General features: G+C 43.6%; 1 protein-coding gene across 1 annotated transcript in view; it reads left to right on the top strand.

Annotated features, from left to right (window-relative positions):
- Positions 1 to 21,763, top strand: part of pdgfra (platelet-derived growth factor receptor, alpha polypeptide) — a 22,451-nt gene extending 688 nt beyond the window's left edge. Inside the window, exons 2-29 of the mRNA XM_054602617.1 lie at positions 1,642 to 1,717; positions 1,853 to 2,131; positions 3,046 to 3,306; positions 4,576 to 4,700; positions 5,586 to 5,748; positions 6,044 to 6,236; positions 6,788 to 6,903; positions 7,110 to 7,406; positions 7,496 to 7,762; positions 7,856 to 7,983; positions 8,681 to 8,849; positions 8,938 to 9,127; positions 9,267 to 9,382; positions 9,981 to 10,107; positions 10,202 to 10,398; positions 10,930 to 11,024; positions 11,665 to 11,797; positions 12,027 to 12,131; positions 12,936 to 13,046; positions 13,356 to 13,509; positions 14,939 to 15,087; positions 15,372 to 15,487; positions 16,678 to 16,800; positions 16,893 to 17,004; positions 17,097 to 17,196; positions 17,346 to 17,451; positions 18,062 to 18,297; positions 19,064 to 21,763. Of these exons, the coding sequence (XP_054458592.1) occupies positions 1,660 to 1,717; positions 1,853 to 2,131; positions 3,046 to 3,306; positions 4,576 to 4,700; positions 5,586 to 5,748; positions 6,044 to 6,236; positions 6,788 to 6,903; positions 7,110 to 7,406; positions 7,496 to 7,762; positions 7,856 to 7,983; positions 8,681 to 8,849; positions 8,938 to 9,127; positions 9,267 to 9,382; positions 9,981 to 10,107; positions 10,202 to 10,398; positions 10,930 to 11,024; positions 11,665 to 11,797; positions 12,027 to 12,131; positions 12,936 to 13,046; positions 13,356 to 13,509; positions 14,939 to 15,087; positions 15,372 to 15,487; positions 16,678 to 16,800; positions 16,893 to 17,004; positions 17,097 to 17,196; positions 17,346 to 17,451; positions 18,062 to 18,297; positions 19,064 to 19,211 (4,374 nt within the window). The 5' untranslated portion in view covers positions 1,642 to 1,659 and the 3' untranslated portion in view covers positions 19,212 to 21,763. The remainder of the gene's footprint in view (positions 1 to 1,641; positions 1,718 to 1,852; positions 2,132 to 3,045; positions 3,307 to 4,575; positions 4,701 to 5,585; positions 5,749 to 6,043; positions 6,237 to 6,787; positions 6,904 to 7,109; positions 7,407 to 7,495; positions 7,763 to 7,855; positions 7,984 to 8,680; positions 8,850 to 8,937; positions 9,128 to 9,266; positions 9,383 to 9,980; positions 10,108 to 10,201; positions 10,399 to 10,929; positions 11,025 to 11,664; positions 11,798 to 12,026; positions 12,132 to 12,935; positions 13,047 to 13,355; positions 13,510 to 14,938; positions 15,088 to 15,371; positions 15,488 to 16,677; positions 16,801 to 16,892; positions 17,005 to 17,096; positions 17,197 to 17,345; positions 17,452 to 18,061; positions 18,298 to 19,063) is intronic.
- Positions 21,764 to 23,251: the final 1,488 nt, after the last annotated feature.

Here is a 23,251-nt window from a genome sequence, read left to right as displayed (position 1 = left end):
TAAAAAGTGGAATGAGTCTGACTGAGTGGATCCAAGAGGAAGAGGAGGAGGAGGAGGAGGAGAAGAAGAGCATTCTGGAGCCACGACGCATTCTTCATTAACCATCTACCCAAAGGAATACTGACTGTGCAGAAAGCTTGCTCCAATATAAATATATATGTGTTTTTTTCTTAGTGCACATTTGTCTCTTTTCAACAATAGTTTCCATTGAAATGAAACTTTTTTGTTGTGGAATTTAAGTGAACCATATCACCATCTGCAGGGGGGGTAGGCAGAAAGTTGAGACGAGTCTTATCAGCTGTTGCTCCAATGCATTTACTGTCTGCCACATTCTGAGGAGCCTTGTTCTGGGGTCAGGAGAGCAGGACGTGGAGGCAGTTTGACTTTGACTTGGGTAGATTTACGCGCGGTGGCTGCAGGATCCTCCACAAAGAAATGCCAATAATATAGAGATAGTTGGAGACAGAGAATGCACAAACATGTCAAAATGCATCAGTTGATTCCCACATATATATCTTTATATATATATAAGCCCGATGATTATAGTCAAAGTAACCCTAGGATGGATGATTTTAGGCCGTTTGGCAACATGCAAGTCTTTGCAAGTAAAGGGGCCAAAAAGTTGTAATTGTTTTGGGAAGATACAGAATATATACAGAAAGAAAAAGATTAACACATTTAAATAAAAGTTTCGTTACTCCTGAAGCAGAGATTCTTTCAGAAAGAGCAGCTATGGATATTTGAAAAAAAGGTTTAGACGCGTTTTCTTTTCAGTGAGAGCCTTTCAAACTGTGTGGCCCCTGACTGAACACTCTGATCCAGCATCAGACAGACAGACAGACAGACAGACAGACAGACAGACAATCAGACAGACAGACAGACAGAGACAATCAGACAGACAGACAGACAGACAGACAGACAGACAGACAGACAGACAGACAGACAGACAGACAGACAGACAGACATAATAGATGTCTGCTGGTGAGCTCCGTGACCAAACCGAACCTGGCAGCCTCTGTGAGATGGGTTGAAAGTCTCAATTAGGGGTCTTTTAGACTTTTTATTGGAAAATATCTTGGGGCCAAACATGAAAAAACTCAGTTTCTATGCTTATGTTTCAGGGTGAGCAATATAGTACATCAAAGCATTGAAAAGAGGATTTTTTTTTCTTCTAATCAGGCGAAAATAGAAAAGTCATGAAAGGCGACTGGGCAAACTGGAGCTGATCAGAGCCAAAGAGGTTTGATGCCCTCAGAACGTGGACTGTGTCGCCCTCTAGTGACCAGCTGCATGTTTACTGCCTGTCCTCTAATCTACCACACAGGAATGTCAACGTCTTGTTCTCTTCATTCTACAATTAAAACAGAATTAACGCAATCCTGTGGTAGATTGTAGAGTTCTGCTGTTTCTATAATGCAGTGATGTGAAAAACCACAAACCAAACCCCCTCTATAAATCTCTGTGGGTTTATTAAAGAGAGTGCATTACAAGAGACACTGAGAACTCAACAAAACATTGATTTACTGATTAAATCCTACTGTTATCTAATTGTTTAGAATGTGGAGACAGTGGTATTGTATCTAATCAGGACCAAATAACGGCTCTGTCTTTACTAAATAACTCGACTTTCTGTCTTTACAGGCTGGAACATCCATAACCATGGATGGGGTGAAGACGTGCGTGGTCTTCGGGGGTTTCCTGGTGGTGCTGGTTTCAGGTAAGTTATAAAAAAAAACCAATTTTAATCAATATAAAAAAATTTAATTAAAAAAAGTATAATAAATACACAGTAATTACAATAATAATAATGATTATAATACATAATAATAATGTTTACAAAACGATCTTTCAGTTGCTTCCAGTCTGTCGCCACCTACCATCGTGTCCAACGAAGAAGAGTTCATCCTCCGGCCCAACTCCGTGTTCAACATCAGCTGCACCGGTAAAAAGAACGTCATCTGGGCCGAACCGCTGCCGGAAAACACCTTCGTGTACCCCGGATACTACACCGCCACGCTTTTCATTTACAACGCCACCGTGGAAAACACCGACTACTACATGTGCACCTATGAGTTCCAGGAGGGCGAACCAGAAGAAGAAAACGAGGCGGGAATTTACGTCTTCGTCCCAGGTGAACACGCTTTTCTTTTCAAAATGTCGCCCAAAAAGACTAAACCGGAAGTCAGCATCGCACATGTTCTCCATCGACCTTTTTTTGGATTATTACTGTAAATAAACTCTGTTAAACACATGTTAGGGACACTTAAACGTTTAACAATCGATTTATATGAGCACCACTTTTTCTTAAGACACGTAAAAGCTTCAAAATTCACAAGATGAGTTTTTACGGATACATTCTTTAATATTGACCTTATTTCAGTCATCTAATTAAAAGAAATCAAAAAACACATTAGCGCTCTTCAAAATCCTTTACTTTGTCCTTTAACTTTCGTACACACTAAGTACGTGCTGTTGCGTGCAGTACGTGTTCAATTTGGACATAACTTTGACCCTCTTTAATCTGCTGCGCAAAGGATTGTGGGTCAGAATAGCCAGAAAAAACAATGTGAAAAATGCAACCTGATGTAGTAGAACATCCTTGTGTTTCGTGGCAAAACGTCATTTTACGTACTATGTATAGGGACCTATGACTGGGACATACTAAATCCATTTCTGGCATACTAAATAGTATGTTAGTACGGGCATCGGGACGCACGGATAGACTGTGAGACAAGGGAACTGGAATCATCCCTGCAGCACTCTGCACTGTGTGGACATTTAAAGTGAGACTAACTAACTGGTCACAAGTTAAAAAGTATTGGGATAATATTATATTATATTATTAAACACATTGGGATAACATGGTCATATTAGACCAGGAAAGGCTGAGCGTTTTACAGCTTATGAATGAAACTTTTCATTTCTTTGAGAAATGTTTTGTCTTCTTTCAGAAATGACATAGTGAAGCGTAAAACAATGACTCACACAGATGCTTTTCAGTGAAACCAATTGTGACCTTCTCCCTCTGCTTTCCCACAAATCTAGATCCTCAGGTTCCTTTCGTCCCAGAGACCCCCGAAAACTTGGTAGTCCCCATGGAGAATATGGGGGTCCCCATCACCTGCCGAGTGTCCAACCCTTACTCTCACGTCATCCTGAGGAGCATCGCCAGTGGAGAGGAGATGTCCGCCCTCTACGACAACAAGATGGGCTTCTTTGGAAACCTGTCGCCGGGGCAGTACCGGTGTGAAACCGTGGTGAACGGCCAGACGATGACCAGCGCCATTTACACCGTGGTGAACGAGGGTGAGTCAAGAAGACGAGTGTCCACAGAGGGACATTTCATAGATTTGCTATGATATATTCTTAAATTCTAGTTTTATTTTTGAGTTTTCAAAAAGCACTTAAAGTAATATGAAACAGATTCAAAAACTGTACAGCTGGAATCAATCCCCAAGTCTGTTTACAATGAGAGGTCTGCAGGCATGGATAGATTACTGAAGGGGCCTGCTGGGTTTCGGCCCAGGGTCCCAACTGATTGGGGGGCCCCTGGGCCAATGCTTCTGTTTGAGGTTACTGCTAACTAATGTCTTGTTGGGAAGTCACAAAGAGACTAAAAACTACCACAGAGATGTGAATGTAGCAAAAGTTCACACAAAACGACCACAACGAGACACAAAGCGACTACAAAAAGATGCTAAACAAACAAAAAGAGACACAAAACATCTACAGAGAGATGCAAACCGACCCAAAAGAGACACAAAACGACTAGAAAGAGATGAAAACTGAACAAAAACTGACACAAAACGAATACTAAGAGACATAAACCGACCAAAAAGAGACACAAAACGTCTACAGAGAGATACAAACAACCAAAAAGAGACACAAAAGGACTTTAAAGAGATGTAAAACGTTCAAAAAGACATGCGAAACATCTACAGAGGGATGCAAACCGACCCAAAAGAGACACTTAACAACTTAAAAGAGAATCAAAACGACTACATAGAGATGCAAACTGAACATAAAGAGACAAAAAACAACTACAAAGAGACACTTAACAACCAAAAAGAGACGCAAAATGACTTTAAAGAGATGTAAGATGTCCAAAAAGACTTGTGAAACATCTACAGAGAGATGCAAACCGACCCAAAAGAGGCACAAAAACGACTACAAAGGGATGCAAAATGACCAAAACAAGGCACAAAACAACAAAAATAGATGCAAAACTTCTATGAAGAGACGCAAAGAGATGGTAAACCACCCAAAAAGTATGTCTCTTTGAATCTGTGGCTCTTGTTCTTATGTAGTAGAGGTGGTGGGGGCCTTTTACAAGTCTGTGCTCAGGGGCCCCTTTGTCTGATAATCCGTCCGTGGCTGCAGGGCGATCTCACTGCATGAGAGCTGTGACATTATGTCATTATCACAGAGGGAGATGACTTAACGCGTCTGGTTTCAGTCTGTGTGTGTGTCGGTGCTGAATGAGCTCACGGTAATCAAGCTGTCACTATCATGGGAGCTGTGAGACGACGGCGCTGATATACTATATACTGATATTCTCTCTGGTGGTCCCTTTAGAGGATTTTGACGTGAAGGTGAAAGCCAGTGTGGAGACGGTGCGAGCCGGGCAGCCCTTCAACATCACATGTGTCGCTCCCACCGGACTGAACTTCCATCAGCAGTGGCTGCATCCGAAAAAACAGGCAAGACGCAGCCCTTTTTATTTTCCTTTTTTCTCTCTGTGTGTGTTTTTAGTTCCTATCCCTTCTCCTCTATGGCTTCACCCATAATAAGCTTTACCGTCTCAGCCTTTTCTTGCACTTTTTCCTTCAACCCCTTGTCACATTTCCATGTCATTCCCTCCCACACAGCAGCACTGAGCCTTAAATTAGCGAATAATGGTTTTGGACCTGAACCCGCTGGTGGAATATAGCTCTAAAGAACGGCCCCTTAGTGGTTACAAAGTATGTGTTAGGGAAGCAGCGACCGAAGGTTGCGTCTTCATCACGAGGACGGTTCGGCCAAGAACAGCTCCTGCTGCGGAGTCAACCCCGTACGAGAGACGCTGACAGGAAGTTCAGGACAAATGGCTCGAGGGGAGCAGGCAGTTCAAAAGAAGTAACAAGGGTCGTAAATCCTTTGACCCCGGTGACCTTAAGACTTGTAGGACATATGCTGTCTGCACATGACAGCCAGCTAAACAGTTAATGCTTCTTTTTTTTTTAAGTGCCCGCTGACGGAGTTTCATGTGCTTTTTTTGTTTATATTTATATCCAGATTCTTAATTCACGGTCTGGTTCTCTGCATTGGGGATTCCTCTAATCCCTTTTCCAGAGTCCAGGAACGCTGGACTCCTGGTTTTCCTCTCTGATGCAATTACAGTGTTTTTAAACGGCTCTGTGATCCTGATTTATCTCCTTTAGCCGAGCAAGTGTTTTAACCATTAGCCCTCCTGAGCACGACGCAACGAATCTCACAGCTGTAAAATGAAAAAACAAACTCTCTAATATCTCTATTACAGAGGTTTCTTTTTATGTTATTCCGGTGAGTAGGATCTAAATTGCGTGTTTTTGTTCTGTTTGTTAAAGGCGGTGGATGCAGTTCAGATGAAGCAGACTTTTCCCGATCGGGTCGTCTACACCCTCAGCATCCCACAAGCCACCTCTCAGGACAGCGGCGTCTACGAGTGCTCCGTCGCCGAGGAGACGAGCGGGGAGGTCAGAGCCGGAAGCGTGGCGGTCACCGTCTTCGGTAAGCCTCTCTGTGTTTTCCAGCCAAACTGTTATAAAGTGAAAAAACGCCACCCACGTAATCCACATGTAATATCGTCATCCAGTTAAATCTGCCGTGGTTTCACATTATGTGTGTGGAAGTCATTTTCTGCCGTCCGGCTGTAAAGCTTCACCTCTGCTTTCAACATCAGCTACTGTGTTTTATGGGATGGCTCCAGCAGATGTGTGTGTGTGTGTGTGTCAGGCCTCCGCTTCACCTCTCTGATCTTCAATCCTCTTTTCACCCATTTCTTTTTCTGTTTCTCTCTCTGCAGAGGAGAATTCCTTCGTCGCTCTGGACCACGGTGGGCTTCAGGCCACGGAGTTCATCAGCCTCTTAGAGGAGACGGAGTTCATCGTCCTCATCAATGCCGACCCGGCTCCCAAAGTCACCTGGATGAAGGACGGCAAAGACTTGTCACAGAGCTTCTACGTCCTCACCAAGACTAGCCACGTGAACGGGAACTGGTGAGAATAAAGTTTGTGATTTGTTAATATGTCGATGGATGAGTTTTTGGTTTTGTTTCTGCTCTGACGGCCATTAAGAAGTTTAAAGGAATCATTTGGGGCGAAATACGCTAATCTGGTTTATGAGAAGATACCGCTCTCTTTTGTTCACGGTTAAATGTGAAGCTGTAGCCGTGAGATGGTTAGTTTAGTGTTTTAAATCATAAGCTGTATGCCTCACTGTGTGGCAGAGACGGGGATCATTGTTTTATCCTCAGACTTCACGTAAACATTGCTTTCCTAACTTTGTGAAAGAAAATGTAACAAATAAATACATGGATATAATATCTACGGAATATTTATTCATTAATAAAATAAGAAATTGTTAGAATTAACAGGAATTTAAATGTAAACCTTTTTAATGCAGCAACAAATTGACGAAAACATTCACATGAAAATAAAAATCTAGCATGTAAACATAGAATTGAATTAAATAGATTGTCGCTGTTGTCACTTATATCTGGTCCAGCTGTTTGAGCTATTTTGAGATATTTGCTTGTTTTTTCTGGCAGGTATGAAAGCGTTCTGACATTACGACAGCCTCTGGTGAAAGACGACGGGAATTACACCATCACGGCCCTCAGCGGCTCTCGCACTGCTCAGTTCTCCTTCACAGTCAAAGTGAAAGGTAAGATAGATACTGATAGATAGATAGATAGATAGATAGATAGATAGATAGATAGATAGATAGATAGATAGATAGATAGATAGATAGATAGATAGATAGATAGATAGATAGATAGATTGGTAGGTAGGTACATATATAGATGGATAGATAGGAAGGAAGGATTTTGTGATCTGTGACTGAATCCTGTACACGTCTTTTTCTTTCAGCCCCCACTGCTATGATGTTCCCTCCATCCTCCGCCCCCGTGCTGCTGCCACAGGTGGAGGAGCTGGTGGTGCCCCTCCACACTGCTTTCACCTTGACCTGTAGCGGAGAGGCCAAACTCGGCTGGATGACGCCGCTCGACGCGCACGAGGAAACGCGGGAGGACAACAGCGGCCTGTTCGTCACCTCCGTCACCGTGGAGAACGCCACGGCGACGCACACCGGCTACTACACCTGCTTCTACAGCCGGAACACCACGGAGGACGTGGAGGACAGCAGCATCTACATCTATGTGCCAGGTACGCAGCAGCTTTGAGCTTTTATGTGTGTTTTATTTTATTTATTTTGATTATCTGATCTGAGAAACTTCTTCTACTCCCATCTCCAGATCCAGATGTTCCCTTTGTGCCGTTGCTGGTGCCTTATGGCAACCACTTCCTGTTTGACCACGAGGATATGGAGATCCAGTGTCGGGTGTCCGATCCCAGTGCTAACGTGACACTGGTTAATGTCGACACCCAGCAGCCTGTTACCAGCGTCTACGACAGCAAGAGGGGCGCTCTGGGAGTTTTCACCGCTGGAACCTACGTCTGCAAGGCTCTCGTTAACGGAGAGGAACACTACAGCGGGGAATACATCGTCCACGGCTGGGCAGGTGAGACATTTCACCTCTCAGATTCAACCAGTCAGCTCCATGCTTTCTTTTTTTTCCTCACACATGTTGCTGATGTTAATCGTTGCATCTCAGGTGGCTCTCTGCATGTTGAGCTGATGGCACAACGGTCCGCTCTGCTGTTGGGAGACACCATCGTCGTCACCTGTCTGGCTCGGGGATCTGAGATTCTGGAGGACCACTGGAAATACCCTGGAAAACTGGTGAGGACCAAGTCACGCTAGGCAACATAAAAAAAAAGATTCAAACTGAGGGTTTTGGTGCCAGTCTCCAAAAGTAATATTGTAAGGTTGTAGCGCTTCGTTGTTTTGTCGATAACATGTCTTTATTAATTATGAAAACTATCAAGTAGTTTTCCCTAAATCTCAAGATGAAATTTCTTATCTTGTCAAATGTCTCAAAAATATTCAGTTTACTGTCACAAAGCCGTTAGTAAACCAGCAAATATTCTCATTTAAAAAGCTGGAATCAGATTTTTTTTTTTTTTAATTCTTAAAAAAAGTTGTTTGGTCTATTAAATGTCAAAAATGATGAGAAATGGCGTTTTTCTGAATACCAAAATGCAGTCTATTAAATGTCTTTTTTTGTCCAAAACTCAAATACATTAATTTTACTGTGACAGGGGAGTTAAGAAACCAGAAAATATTCACATTTAAGAAGCTGGATTCAGAGACGTTTTACTTTTTTTCTTCAATCGATTAGTTGCTTGGTCTATCAAATGTCAGAAAATGATGAGAAACTGTGTTTATCAAAGCCCAAGAAAAATCCTCAAATGTCTTGTTTCGTCCACAACTCAAAGATATTCAGTTTACTCTCACAGAGGAGAAAAGAAACCAACCAATCGAATAATCTCTGCAGCTCTAAGCTCAAAGTTCCTGATGTTCCTTTTCTGTTTAACAGGCTAATCGTGGGATCAAAACAGTGCAAGAGAACAAGAAGGATCAGGAGATCCGCTACACTCTGACCATCCCACAGGCCTCAGACAAAGACAGCGGCATCTACTCGTGCTCCATCACCGACATCATGAGCAACGAGAGCCAGACAAAGGAGCTGGTCATTCGAATTTTTGGTATGAAAGCTGTATTTTCTTTTAGTGTTTATTTTATAACTTCTCTCTGAACGAGTGCTGATTGGCTGTCGGCTTTTCTTTCTAACAGCGCGGGAGATCATGTCCGTCCGGCCCGAGTTTGGAGAATATGAATCGGCGGAGCTGGATGAGGTTCGAGAGTTCAAGGCTGAAATCAGCTCCTTCCCCAGCGCTCACGTCACTTGGCTCAAAGACGGCGTCCCGCTCAGCGACGTGACGGCGGAGATCTCCACCAGCCTCCGGCAGCTCAGCGAGACCAGGTGAGACCCTCACACGAGGTCGACTAATGACAAGTTCCCTCTGGTCGACCAGGTCTGTCATTAAGGCCTCACGGTGCGACTGTGAACCCTCCACGACTTTGAGTTTATTGCAGTGTCTTCTTTTTGTCGCTCTGCTTAGCTACTCGAGTGTTCTCACCCTGATCCGAGCCAAAGAGGAGGACAGCGGGAACTACACCATGCGGGTGGAGAACGGAGACTACAGACGTGATGTTGAGTTGATCCTGGAGGTCAAAGGTCAGAATGCCCCTTTATGTCCTTGCATGCGACGCCAGTTACTGTTTTTTTCTCACACATTAGTCTCAAATGACCTCCTCTGAAGTTATGCACATTTATATATGCATACTTTGTCTTATTTATTAAGCGTGTTTTATTTTCCATCAATTTTCTTTCTGCTGCAGTCCTTTTAAAAGGTTGTTTTTTCTGATGCACTGATGTATATATACATGCTGCAAATATGGGTATATATCTTAAGTTTTTGGACAAACTGGTGGTACAAAGATAAGACCTGCAGTGAAGTTAGGAGGCTAGGGAAGACACTCTGAAAAAATGTTTAATGCCTTATACGTCTCTGGTGTCGACCTGTCAATCAGTGTGTAGCCCCGCCCTAAAGCATCCCCTGCTTTATGGTCTGTTTGACTCTAAATGGAGCATCATTTACTAAATGAACATCATGCTGTATTGAAGAAGACTTGAAACTAGAGATTGAGACCATAAACTCATGTTTACAATGTTTACTGAGGGAATAAATCAAGAGAGAAGTAGAGTCATTTTCTCATAGACTTCTATACAACCAGAGGAGTCTAACCCCCATTGCTGTCCGCCTGTGTTACAGTGCCTGCAGTCATTGTGGACCTGATGGACATCCACCACGGCTCAGCCACCGGCCAGTCTGTGGTGTGCATCACCAGAGGGCAGCCCACTCCGGTGGTGGAGTGGTTCGTCTGCAAGAACATCAAACAGTAAGTTCTGTCTTCTTCAGAGCACCAACAGAGATGCTTTCGATCAGCCGTGACACTTTGATTGACATTATATATCTCTCGTCCTTCGCTCAAGTTGTGCCAACGACTCGTCCGCCTGGGTGCCGCTCCCCGCCAACTCCACGGAGGTCACCATGGACTCGCACTTCGACGAGGATAACAACCTGGAGAGCCAGGTCATGTTTGGTCACCTGGAGAGCACGCTGGCGGTGCGCTGCCTGGCCAGGAACGAGATGGCCGCCGTCAGCAGGGAGGTCAAACTGGTGTCCAACGGTAAGAACACACACACACACACACACACACACACACACACACACACACACACACACACACACACACACACACACACACACACACACTGTTTGTTCCCCCTGAAGTCACTTGACATTTGCCGTTTGTTGTTGTTGTGAAGTTGCTTCCATGTCCGACACTCAGAGTGTGACAGCGTTACAGCAGCTGTCAGATGATGAGTGTGTGGTGAGACAGCTGATGGGAGGCTTTTATTGTGAAGGCTAATTCAGGAAAGAAAGACATCGTTAAGTAATTTGGTCCTTCCAGATGAGCTTTACACCCCCATCCTCCCCCACTCCCCCTAAACCAGTGCCTGGACCCTTCCTCCCCTTCTTCCATGTTATCTCCCCAGCAGACCTTTTAGTCCCAGTAATCTGGAAACCCTACGGATTGACTTGTTTCCTAGCCCTGACACACAACATTTGTTATGCAACACGTGTTTCATTGAAAGCATTTCATGTTGTCACGACAACAAACAACCATGTGTGACCGGCGGCTCTCCCCCCTGAACAGGCCCTCACCCAGAGCTGACTGTAGCTGCTGCTGTGCTGGTGCTGCTGGTCATTGTCATCATCTCACTCATTGTCTTGGTTATTATCTGGAAACAGGTATTGTTGGAACCATTCTGCATTCATTCTCACGTGTTCATATGTTCTTCTGCACTTGTTTATGTAATTGGGAGATTTGTTTTTTGGGAGCAAAGTAGCCTGGCAAAGTCAAGACTAAATTTCCTGATTCGGTGTGAAAATTGCTGTGCAGGAATACAGGAAACGTGCATGACAACTATGCAAACTTTCATAAAACCCCACAATCAGTTGTTATAAATGTCTTCTTCACTTGCATTCAGAGATATTTAGTGACAATGTTTCGGTACTTTGACTTTCATCAGGTTACTTTCACTTTTCCGAGGAGTAACCCGGTTAAAGGTGTACCAAAACATTGTCACTAAATATGAATGTGAATGCAAGTAAAGAAAACAGGAGGTTTTTTTTGTAAACCTATGGTAAACTTTTAGATATTCTACTAAAAGTTTGCTCTTTTTGCAATTGTTTTACCAAAATCTGTGCTTTTTTTGGTTATCCACCAAACAGCAACACTCCTACCCAAAGCAAAAGTCTCCTGATCATAACAAACAAAACACTGCAAGGCTGTTAGGAAAATTGCTGTTCAAACCGTCCCAAATATGACACACATTAGCGGATTTAACAGTCTTAATTAATTGGCTCTTACATGTGTTTTGTCCTTCAGAAACCACGCTACGAGATCCGCTGGAGGGTCATAGAGTCCGTGAGTCCGGACGGCCACGAGTACATCTACGTGGACCCAATGCAGCTTCCCTACGACTCCAGATGGGAGTTCCCCCGAGACAGACTTGTGCTCGGTGAGCTTACATGTCATATTCCGATGCTCAAGCTGTAGGCTTTGAAGTCTCGAGCTTATCTTGCTTGGGTAGAAAAGGGGGGTTTAGTTCGACTCAGTGATCAAGGGGACGTTCAGTCGCGGATGAGAAAGCAGAGGCTTCCAAAGAGCACAGAAGTGTTTGTACGGCTGTGTTTGAGAGAGGTTCCTCTTGTTTGTCGTTGATGATAACTGGTTTCTTCTTCCTCCAGGTCGTATCCTGGGCTCCGGAGCCTTTGGGAAGGTGGTGGAGGGCACCGCGTACGGACTCAGCCGCTCCCAACCCGTCATGAAGGTGGCAGTGAAGATGTTGAAACGTGAGTTCAACAGATTAAAGACTCGTTGTTACAAGTCATTTCATATGCGTCTCTACAGCAGTGAAGCTCACGAGTTCTAGGGTGTGGCTAGGTGAGAAGTTAGTGAGTGTTTTGATTGGGTTTGTGGTTAGATGCCTAAAATAAGGTTCAAAACAGCTCGTCCTAAAATCAAAAATACATATTTGTCCTCTTACCTGGAGTATAATATCGCCATCTCAATTGTTTTGGTGTGTTTTAACCAGTTTTCATGGTCATGCAACAACCTCTTTGGATTATCTTCAGTAACAGGGTAATGTTTTATGGAAAGTTTTTCAGGTGTATTATTTTGGCGCTTTGAGCCAAGTTTAATCACGTCCTATTATATTACAGAGAAGGCTCAACAATCTGCAACTCACACCAAAACAGTCTAGACTGATAAATAGCTCTACAAGTAAGAGGAGAAGTATATATTTTTGATTTTAGGGGGATTTTAAGCATTCTTTTAATGCTGCCAAATTGCCAAACAACAGTGTTAGACAGGTTTGTGTTAGAGGCCTTTGAAAACTCCTGTAATGAATTAATAAACCTTTAAAACTCTGCAATAATAAATAAAAATCAGGGGCACAAAAGATGCTACTGAAAACACTGAAATATGTGCAAAACCTCCCTGACAGCTGATTTTATGCAACTACTCCAGAAGTTGGTAAAAAAGGAAGATAGTTGAGAATCTGCCGGATCATAAATGCATCTTTTAACAACGAGATAAAGGCTGAATGTGGTTGGTTGGCCACATTACGAGTCACATTTTCCCACCCCTCCTTGCAGCCACGGCCCGCTCCAGCGAGAAGCAGGCCCTGATGTCCGAACTGAAGATCATGACTCATCTTGGACCACATCTCAACATCGTGAACCTCCTGGGAGCGTGCACCAAATCAGGTAAACAATACACTCACACAAACACAAACAGCGCCTTAGCTTAAAGTTTACTCTTCCCTGCAATTTAGCCACCTCTTTACACAAGAGACACACAAAGCCACCCACATTTATGCTGTTAGACAAACCTGCACACACACATTCACACCCATTAACAGCCAAAAGAGACTGGCAGCTCCGGTCTGGGCTCTGTGGTGGGTGTGGTGTTTTATGGGGATGTGGAGGCTTGCCCTCCTTTTACGAGCCTCTCTGATAAGATTAGCCTGCAGACTGACGCCGATGCACGACTCTTATCTGCCTCTTTGTTCCCAGGCCCGATCTACATCATCACAGAGTACTGTTTCTATGGCGATCTGGTCAACTACCTCCACAAGAACAGGGAGACATTCCTCAGCCTGAACCCAGAGAAGAGCAAGAAAGAGCTGGATATCTTCGGGATCAACCCTGCGGATGAGAGCAGCAGGAGGTTTGTAATTCAGACACTTATCGTGTTTGGAAAATGATAAGGGAGAGGACAAAAGCACACGTGCTGAAATACACCTTCCCCATATAAAGACCCCTTTATACAGCAGGAACTATTCTCAGGGACCAGGAGCCTTTTGATAAACTCAACCGTGTCGGACCAGAGTCGAGATTAGGTTCCTGAGGACGTTTTGCCTCCCAAAAAAAAGGCCCAGGTTTGGTTTGTAATACTTTCTGAAAGGACAGAAACTTTCAGGGTCAAACACAAACAGCAGTGCCGCTGCTTCAACTCTTTTACTGCTTCATTCATAAAACACGGAAGTACTGTATTATCGATTTAGAAGCATTTGAGGACGAGGGGAGAGCATTTGTCTTAGTTTGATGAAACTAAAAGTTAAATTAGGCAGGAAAAGAGGAAAAGAGAGATTTTCTGATTGTTGTGTCTTAAAGCTGCATTCTCTCTCCTGTCCACCAGGGGGCGACTCCTCTGGTTGTATAGAAGTCTATGAGAAAATGACTCTACTTCTCTCTTGATTTATTCCCTCAGTAAACATTGTAAACATGAGTTTATGGTCTCAATCTCTAGTTTCAAGTCTTCTTCAATACAGCATGATGTTCATTTAGTAAATGATGCTCCATTTAGAGTCAAACAGACCATAAAGCAGGGGATGCTTTAGGGCGGGGCTTACTGTGATTGACAGGTCGCTGCAACAGCAGTAAATGCTGACAAAACGTAAGGTTTATTGTTTTTAGAGTAAATATGTGAAAACACTCTGAACTGTTGGCAGGAGAGAGTGTTAAACCCTCCAACCACCAGCAGCTATCGTCACATGTTGTGTTGCTTTTTTCATACGTCAGCGGATTGATTTGCCAGGTCCTTTGGATCGCTATGGAAACAGAGACAACAACGGGCCTAAAAATCATTGAAAAGTAGTTCCCGGGACTGAAATGATCAGCAAATTCTTGGTGGAAACGTGGTTTATTACAGCCATTGTCTCACATACACACACACTCTCCCCTTAATCGGCAACTCTATCGCCATTTCCCCCACGGTTGAGGAGATCATCTGCCGTCTTCGCACTAATCAAATCGCAGCCTGAAGTGGTCTCAGCTTTCAGCCCTAATTTCATTGCAATGGAGGTACCTGTTAATTCTGTCTGTGGTGAAACAGCAGCCCTCTCTCTCTCTCTCTCTCTCTCTCTCTCGGGTTGATGGATGACTCACAGTGACCACACCTCGAAAATTGACCATAACATGATTTCATCCCTGCTGCCATGTACCAGACTCAACCACATCTTCCTCTAACACCGGGCCAGAGGGGGGATTTAAAGGGCACACACACACATGGACACACATTAAGGGACAGAATAAGATGTATTACATGATGTATTATCACCACATCACGGCTCAATGTTCTCTCTCTTTGCTCACAGTTATGTGATCCTGTCCTTCGAGAGCAAACAAGACTACATGGACATGAAGCAGGCCGACACTCAGTACGTCCCCATGCTGGAGATGAGCAGTCCCTCCAAGTACTCTGACATCCAGACGTCTGAGTACGACCACCCGCCCTCTCAGAAAGGTACACACACACACACACACACACACTGTTCACCCTCACAGCTACTGGTGTGTACTGGCTCAGCTTCAGCGTTGGTTTAAGGGGTACACCCTTGTCAGAATTTAGTTCCTGGTACGGCCCTGTAATTACATGGAGAGGATAATTGTAGCAGGACGCATAATAATGCCCAGTTTCTCCCTGCCATTAGTCAGGAGCCAGGATTGAGCAGCCAGTGCTATATTTACGTGATGAACGTATACTCATGGCTGTTTTTCTCTGTGTTTTTGTGTGTTTTCTTAAATCAGAGGACGAGATGGACGACCTGCTGTCAGAGGACATGAACGAGGGCCTCAGCACCACCGATCTGCTCAGTTTCACCTACCAGGTGGCCAAAGGAATGGAGTTCCTGGCTTCCAAGAATGTACGTTTTGTCCACACAGAGGCAATGAATGCAAACATATTGTTTTTCTAAACACATTATGAGACAATGGGCCCCTTTGGCACCGACATGTGAAGGGCCCCCACCACTCCTACATAGGGAGGCCAAGAGAAACAGATTCAAAGGGACATATTATTGGTTGTTTTGCATCTCTTTGTAGACGTTCTTCTTTCTTTTGGTCCTTTTTCCATTTCTTTCCAGTCATTCTGCATCATTTTGTAGTTGTTCGGTGTCTCTTTTTAGCTGTTTTGCATCTCTTTGTTATTGTTTTGCGTCTCTTTTTGGTCCTTTGCATCTTGTTTTGGTATTTTGTGTCTCGTCTTCGTCTTTTTTCATCTCCTTATAGTCGTTTGGCATCTTTTTGTAGTTGTTTTGCGTCCTTTTTCAGCAGTTTAGCTTCTCTTTTTGGACCGTTTGCATCTTTATTTGGTAATTTCATGTCTCTGTGTTTGTTTTGCATCTTTTTGTAGTCTTTTTGCATCTTGTCTTGGCCATTTTGTGTCTCGTTATGGTCCGGTTGTGACTCTTTTTGGTCGTTTTGCATTTATTTTTGGTAGTTTTATGTCTCTTTGTGACTTCCCAGCAAGTAATATTAGCAGTAACTTCAGACAGACTCAAGCCCAGGGGGCCTCCTTACCTGTTGGGCCTCTGGGCCTGTCAGTAATCCGTCCATGGCTTTAGGTCCTGCAGCCTCACATTCCTGCTTCCCGCTGGTGGTGGATTCTGTCCTATATGGTGACAGCGGTTCAGGCCAGAGGGTGAATGAGGCCGTTGGGCGATAAGCGGTCTAGTGAAGGCTGCTGAGCCCACTCAGGAGAGCCGCCAGGGGCTGAATATAGTAGCAGCACAGCCAGGGCTAGAATTACCGGGCAGGGACCCGCTGCAGCCAGGAGCCATTCACTCAGCTTCATAGTTATTATCCCTAAATATCCGGCGGTGGCAGCCATCCCTCCAACTGGCATGTTTACACAAAGGCCGCGCTTTATAAAGCAAAATGAAACGACATTAAAAAATGAACTCGGCTGAAATGAAACACTTACAGAAATAGATGCAGTCGGTAGCTGTGGGAGCGAAAATGAGTTGCTTTGGGAAACGAGGGTTGAAAAACAACTGTGTGTGATGTAATGAGCTTCTGTTCACCTTTCTGCTTCCTCCTTCTTTTCTTTTTGTAGTGTGTTCATCGGGACCTCGCCGCCAGGAACGTCCTCCTCTCTCAGGGCAAGATAGTGAAGATCTGCGACTTCGGACTGGCCCGAGACATCATGCACGACAACAACTACGTCTCCAAAGGGAGTGTAAGTCTCACCTCGAACACAGCTTCATCACTCTTTATCCATAACTGCTTTTTGCAAGCGATACTGAACATTTGCTCTCCGTGGTCCCGCAGACTTTCCTGCCAGTGAAGTGGATGGCGCCAGAGAGTATTTTTGACAACATGTACACCACTCTGAGTGACGTCTGGTCGTACGGCATCCTGCTCTGGGAGATATTCTCCTTAGGTGAGCCACCGGAAAGCATCCGTTGGAGAAAATAAACCCTTGAGTTTGGAGTTGGATGATGAGAATCTGTTTTGTTTCTTGTTGTTCTGAAGGTGGAACCCCATACCCGGGCATGGTCGTGGATTCAAGCTTCTACAACAAGATCAAGAGCGGATACAGGATGGCCAAGCCGGAGCATGCGCCTGATGACGTGTACGTGATCGCTATCATCATGTCAGATGTGTTGAACTCAGAACAGTTTGATTCTGATCTGTGATGTACATTGCATAACGTGATTCACGGCAAAATTACAAGCTACAGGACAGAGTTCTCAAAGGTAACATCGCCTGTGTTTCTCTCAGGTATGAGATGATGATGAAGTGCTGGAACAGCGAGCAGGAGAAGAGGCCTACGTTCCTGGGTCTGAGTGAATCTGTTTCTTCTCTGCTGCCCTCCAGCTACAAGAGGGTGAGCCTCCCCCTGACCTCTTTGGAGTCCTAACACCTGTTTTTCTAACTTCACCACCTCTCATTCTTGACCTTATGCTTGGACCTCGCACATTCTGTTCCTCTCTTTCTTCTTGACGTTTCCATGCTGATGATTGACTCCTCTCCAAGCGCTTTTGCTTCGAGTCGTGTTGCCGAGCAAAGTGCAGGTTTAAAAAAAGTATCTCACTTAAAAGCCCCCTTCCACTTCCTCCCAGAGTGCATTATGGGTGTTTCTGTGGCCTCTCTGTGTGTCTGTGAAGCTAACAAGTGATTAGAGAGCAGCTGGATGTCAGAGCGGGTAATGACGCAGCACTCCGGTTCTCGCCTCCACCACCCAACCTTAATTACCCCATTAAGCTCCACGTCACACATGGCACATCAAAACAGTCGTACCTCTGCCTCCTTCGCAGCGTTTTAACGGCCCGGGGGGGAGGGAGTAATCGCACCATCCAGCTGGCAGCACCATCCAGCTGGTAGCACAACCAGCGATCACACCCTCATACCTCGGTTCTCCTGAGGCGTCACTGAGAGCTTTAGTGATCCTGTGCTCTGCATTGACCTCCTACGTGTCCGTCTGTTTTCTTACGCAGCATTACGAGAGGGTGAACCACCAGTTCCTGAAGAGCGACCACCCGGCTGTGACCCGGGTGTGCGTGGAGAACGACGACGCCTACATCGGCATCGCCTACAAGAACCCGAGCAAGCTGAAGGACCGGGAGAGCGGCTTCGACGAGCAGCGGCTGAGCTCCGACAGCGGATACATCATCCCCCTCCCAGACCTGGACCCCGTCTCTGACGACGAGTATGGAAAGAGGAACCGACACGGGTAAACACAAACATTTACCTCCACGAGAGAGTGAGACCATCACCTCATGTTTACGATGTTTACTGAGGGAATAAATCAAGAGAGAAGTAGAGTCATTTTCTCATAGACTTCTATACAACCAGAGGAGTCGCCCCCTGATGGACAGGAGAGAGAATGCAGCTTTAACACATGAAGCTTTGGCTTCACTTTTCAGACCCAGTGGTTGCCGCCTGCTTCCAGTCACGTATCCACGCTGAGGTCAACTTGTAAATCAAAGTGTACAATAAAATCTGACGTTTTGTTATAAGTATATAGTTTTGTTATGAGCATTTTAAAACAGGTTTGAACATGGTTCAGCCAATCATAATCAAGGACCGTAAATATCCCTTTTAAAAACGGGTAATTGATAATTAGCAATCAAAAATGACATCTTAATGAGTCATTTTGCAAGAGCTTACACCTAGATATACAGATATGTCGAGTCAACTTCATTTTACAGGTGCGAATGTCATTTATGGGGCAATTCGAACAGATATTTTGATCCAATTCTACTGGAGGAAGCGATGAAGAGGAACTAAAACTGTTTTGAGGAAGAGGCATCTTGATAATCAGTGTGTTATGCACCACCTTTTAGAAATCACTTCTGTGCTGCACTTCTCGTTGTCCTGGTGGACATTAGAGAGAATGCACATTGGCTTCACTTTTTCAGACCTGGAGGTTTCCACCCTGAGCTCCACGTGGTATTCCACTTATCAACGCTAACTTGTGTTCTTCGTGTCCTCTGCAGATCTCAGACGTCCGAGGAGAGCGCCATCGAGACGGGCTCCAGCAGCTCCACCTATGCAAAGCGCGAGGGTGAGACTCTGGAGGACATCACGCTGCTGGACGAGATGTGTCTGGACTGCAGTGACCTGGGGGAGGACAGCTTCCTGTGACGAGCGCCCCGTCTGTAGATCAGAAACATCGAGGGGGGGCTGTGAGGACGCAGGAAACTACAGAGGAAAAACCAAAGACTCTGGCTGTCTACCCTTTGCTCCTCCTCCTCCTCTTCCTGGACCGCCCATTCAGAGGACAGAACAAAAACCACTTCCCCGTCTGGATGCGGTGACTCTACGGCCCTCACTTCTCCCTGGACGCTGCCCCCTGTTGGGCTGGAGGAGTGACTGAGCGTCAAAGAGAACGTGACACTTTAAGGAACTCAAAGAACCAGCGAGCCTGCGTGTCGGACTTTAAAAGACCTTTTTTTTATAATTTGCAGAGCTTTATTCTATCGGGCATTCTTTTAACAGCAATATAAGCAAGAAGGGACGAACTCAACGCCACAGGATATCATACATATGATACATATATATGTATATTTAACCACTACAGATGCACTAGACTAAAGGAGTCCAATACTAGCAACAGCATTGGCAGGTAAACTCACTTCACACTCACCTGCTGCAAGAGAAGAAGCACCTGATGCTGGCACAATCAGTAGCAATACTCAGATTTAAAAGCACAAAATCTGGACTTTGTTTTTTGGCGTACGATGCGACCATATACTGTTTTTTTTAATAGCGGAACACGTGCGGTAATTCAAAATTTATTTTTGTACTTCATCATTGTGTAAACGTGTGTTATTTGTGAATACCGTGGTTTTTGAGAATAGAGCTTTTATGTCGCCCCAAATAGAAAAGAATTATGTTCCCAAATGTCAACCCTGCAGACTTCAGTCACATGTGTCACGTGGGCTTTGAAGAGAAACAAAAAACGAAGTGTGATTGTATTGTAAATAGCTCCAGAGTTGTTGTTTTTTATATAAGAGAGAGTTATTGGGATAACAGTTATTTTATGTAAGCACATATCAAGCTTCTGCACCCTCAATGGAGCCAAGGCTTCTGATGAATCCATGGCAACAAAGCAATTATAACACATTTTCCTCCAATAGGAATCAAATTTACCGTCATATAATGGACAGCATATAGTCTTTGAAGATATTTGCGGATTAGAAATATTCATATTTTATCATGTTTTTAATGTTTGATATGGATAGTAATCATTTAAGCTACAACAAAAATGAGGAAATGAAAGAGATGAAAGAGAAATCAAGTTCATCATGTCAGCAAACACGGCAAAAAGTTCTTTATATCCAAGAGCTTGAGCAGCAGGTTCAGTCCTCCGGTCTCATATTTGATCTGAGGTCTGACGTCTTTAAAGTGTCGCAGCGATGACGTGTCAGCAACACACTGGTTCCCTCGACAAAAAGACAAAGAGATTATTTTATTGGATTTTAGTTTATTACAGAAAATGACCTCTGTGGCAAACAAACATTTATGATACATGTTTGTTCATCAAGATAATCTTCACAAATCAACACCACTTTTATGATTCTTGAAGCGTAAATACAATCAGCAGAATTAAAAAGCGTTAGGCTATAAAACAAATACTGTAAATATGAAGTGGACGTAGTCGTCATGATTTGTGGACTGCCGTTTTGAAGGGTCAAGTTTGGCTTTATGTCCGTCGCCATCTTGTTTTTTTACAACCAGTGAACAGAAGTGACCATATTTGGACTTAACGCCCTAAAGCATCCCCTGCTTTATGGTCTGTTTGACTCTAAATGGAGCATCATTTACTAAATGAACATCATGCTGTATTGAAGAAGACTTGAAACTAGAGATTGAGACCATAAACTCATGTTTACAATGTTTACTGAGGGAATAAATCAAGAGAGAAGTAGAGTCATTTTCTCATAGACTTCTATACAACCAGAGGAACTCCACCCGTCACATGACTTCACGTCTCCGCCAATAAGCTAAAGGACGTCTAGTGTTGGCGTTTAGTCGTCTCATTCAGACTCATTTTAAGACACGTAAAAGCTTCTAAATTCACCAGAGGGGTATTAACTGACCTATTTTATATCGTAGAACAAAACGTTAGAATCTCTTCAGCTTGTGTTAAACACAAACCTTACTTCAGACATTCAAAAAACACATTGTCTTTAGACCAGGGAACTGGAAGTGTAAAAATGCCGACTCATTTCCTCATTCCTGCAGCTCTCCATTAGAAGGTTCTAGTTAAACTCAGACACTAGATGGACTAGAGGTTCACGTCGATGTTATACATCAGTTTATGTGTAGACTCTGTGTAATCCTTTCTTATCCTCCAGCTACTGTACCAGCTGTGCCACTGCCTCTTCCTGTTGACTGTGATATAATCTGCAATCAGTTGTCGCACTTTTCCTCGTTTTTTCCTCTATTTTGTTTTGGATGTTGCAGAAAAAAGAAAAAAGAAAGAAAGAAGTACTACAGAAAGGTCCTGCTTTGGCTCTAGATGTGTAATAAACCCGCGTGGATGTGAATGTTTGTGCCGGCGGGTGAGCGACGTGTTGATGACGGTACAGTATCTGTAATAATAGGTAATCACACCCAATATGATGATTTATTACTATGTTTCAATATGTTACATCATGTACATTCAGATGATTTATATTTCAATAAATGATTTATAATGTAAAAAAAGAATAACAGGCTCTCTGTGGTTTTTAAAGTATGAAACAAACGAACAGAAACAACATGAGTAATAATAACAGATTTATCAGGTGTCACTCTCACAGAGGCGAAGTCCCGCCCCTTTCCGATGGAACAACATCATACCTTATTTAAAAAAGTACTGTAGTCAACAACGAGGGACAAAAACCTTCTTCATCCCGTTTGATTTGTGTCATGAATTACTCATATGATGTTTGTCATTTCAAAAGATAGTTTTACATGTCCAAAAAGTAGTGCAAATTGGTTTGTAGATCCTGGAATTCAGCGTTTTGGCCATCACCATCTTGGTTTTTTGCAACCAGTGAACGAAGGTAGAGACCTGTCAATCAGTGTGTAGCCCCGCCCTACAGCATACCCTGCTTTATGGTCTGTTTGACTCTAAATGGAGCATCATTTACTAAATGAACATCATGCTGTATTGAAGAAGACTTGAAACTAGAGATTGAGACCATAAACTCATGTTTACAATGTTTACTGAGGGAATAAATCAAGAGAGAAGTAGAGTCATTTTCTCATAGACTTCTATACAACCAGAGGAGTCGCCCCCTGGTGGACAGGAGAGAGAATGCAGGTTTTAAGACGCTTCCGCATCGGCTACACTTTTTGACGTCTGATTAAAACATGGAGCTATAGGGTTACTCCTCCAGAACAGAGAGGAGCAATGTCTCCTACTACATTTAGTAAATGATGCTCCATTTAGAGTCAAATAGGCCATAAAGCAGAGCAGAACTCGAGGCTATAAAACTGGAAGTCCACAAACCAATGGGTGACATCATGACAAGTGTCCACTTCTTATATACAAAGAATCGTTGAAAACCACTTTCTTCCAAAATAGATTCTTCAGAGATGTAGAACATCCGCTCTTTGGGTAGAACCCTTATTATAGGGGTGTCTGTGGGGGGGCCAAATAAAGATTGGTACTGTACATTTTAGTCCAGGAGGTTATTAGATGCAACAGAAGATGCAGCATTCCTGGACAAGAACAGTGAGACTCTTTATATATTTGGCAAAATAACATGCTGATAAAAAAACCATCATTATGAATAATACCAGACTGGAAGAGGAAGTGCCTTTGGGCAGCGTCACACACACATGACCAGTGGTGTGAGGGAGAAAAACACAGACCATTAACTGTAGATAAAAGAAAAGTACTAAAATATTAAATACTTAATTACAAGTAAAAGTCCTGCTTTCCTGTCTTGTGATAAATAATTGAGGCAAGAAAGAAGAAACAAAGCTGCATTCATTTCTTAGACTTTTTTTCAACATTTGCTTTTGCTATGAAATGTTGGATTCTTTTTGTGTTTAAATAAGCAAATTAGGTTTTATCTTATCAAATATGTGCTAATTTGCATATCTTTCCAAAACAGGAACTTTGGAAAAAGCCAAAGTCCAAAGCCATACTCAAAAATATTGTTTCATTTTGTTGACGTATTAACGTA

The sequence above is a fragment of the Anoplopoma fimbria genome, chromosome 8, assembly GCF_027596085.1.
Source record: "Anoplopoma fimbria isolate UVic2021 breed Golden Eagle Sablefish chromosome 8, Afim_UVic_2022, whole genome shotgun sequence".
Lineage (NCBI taxonomy): Eukaryota > Metazoa > Chordata > Actinopteri > Perciformes > Anoplopomatidae > Anoplopoma > Anoplopoma fimbria.
Note: the sequence above shows the minus strand (reverse complement) of the source record. Positions and strands in the feature narration are given on the sequence as shown.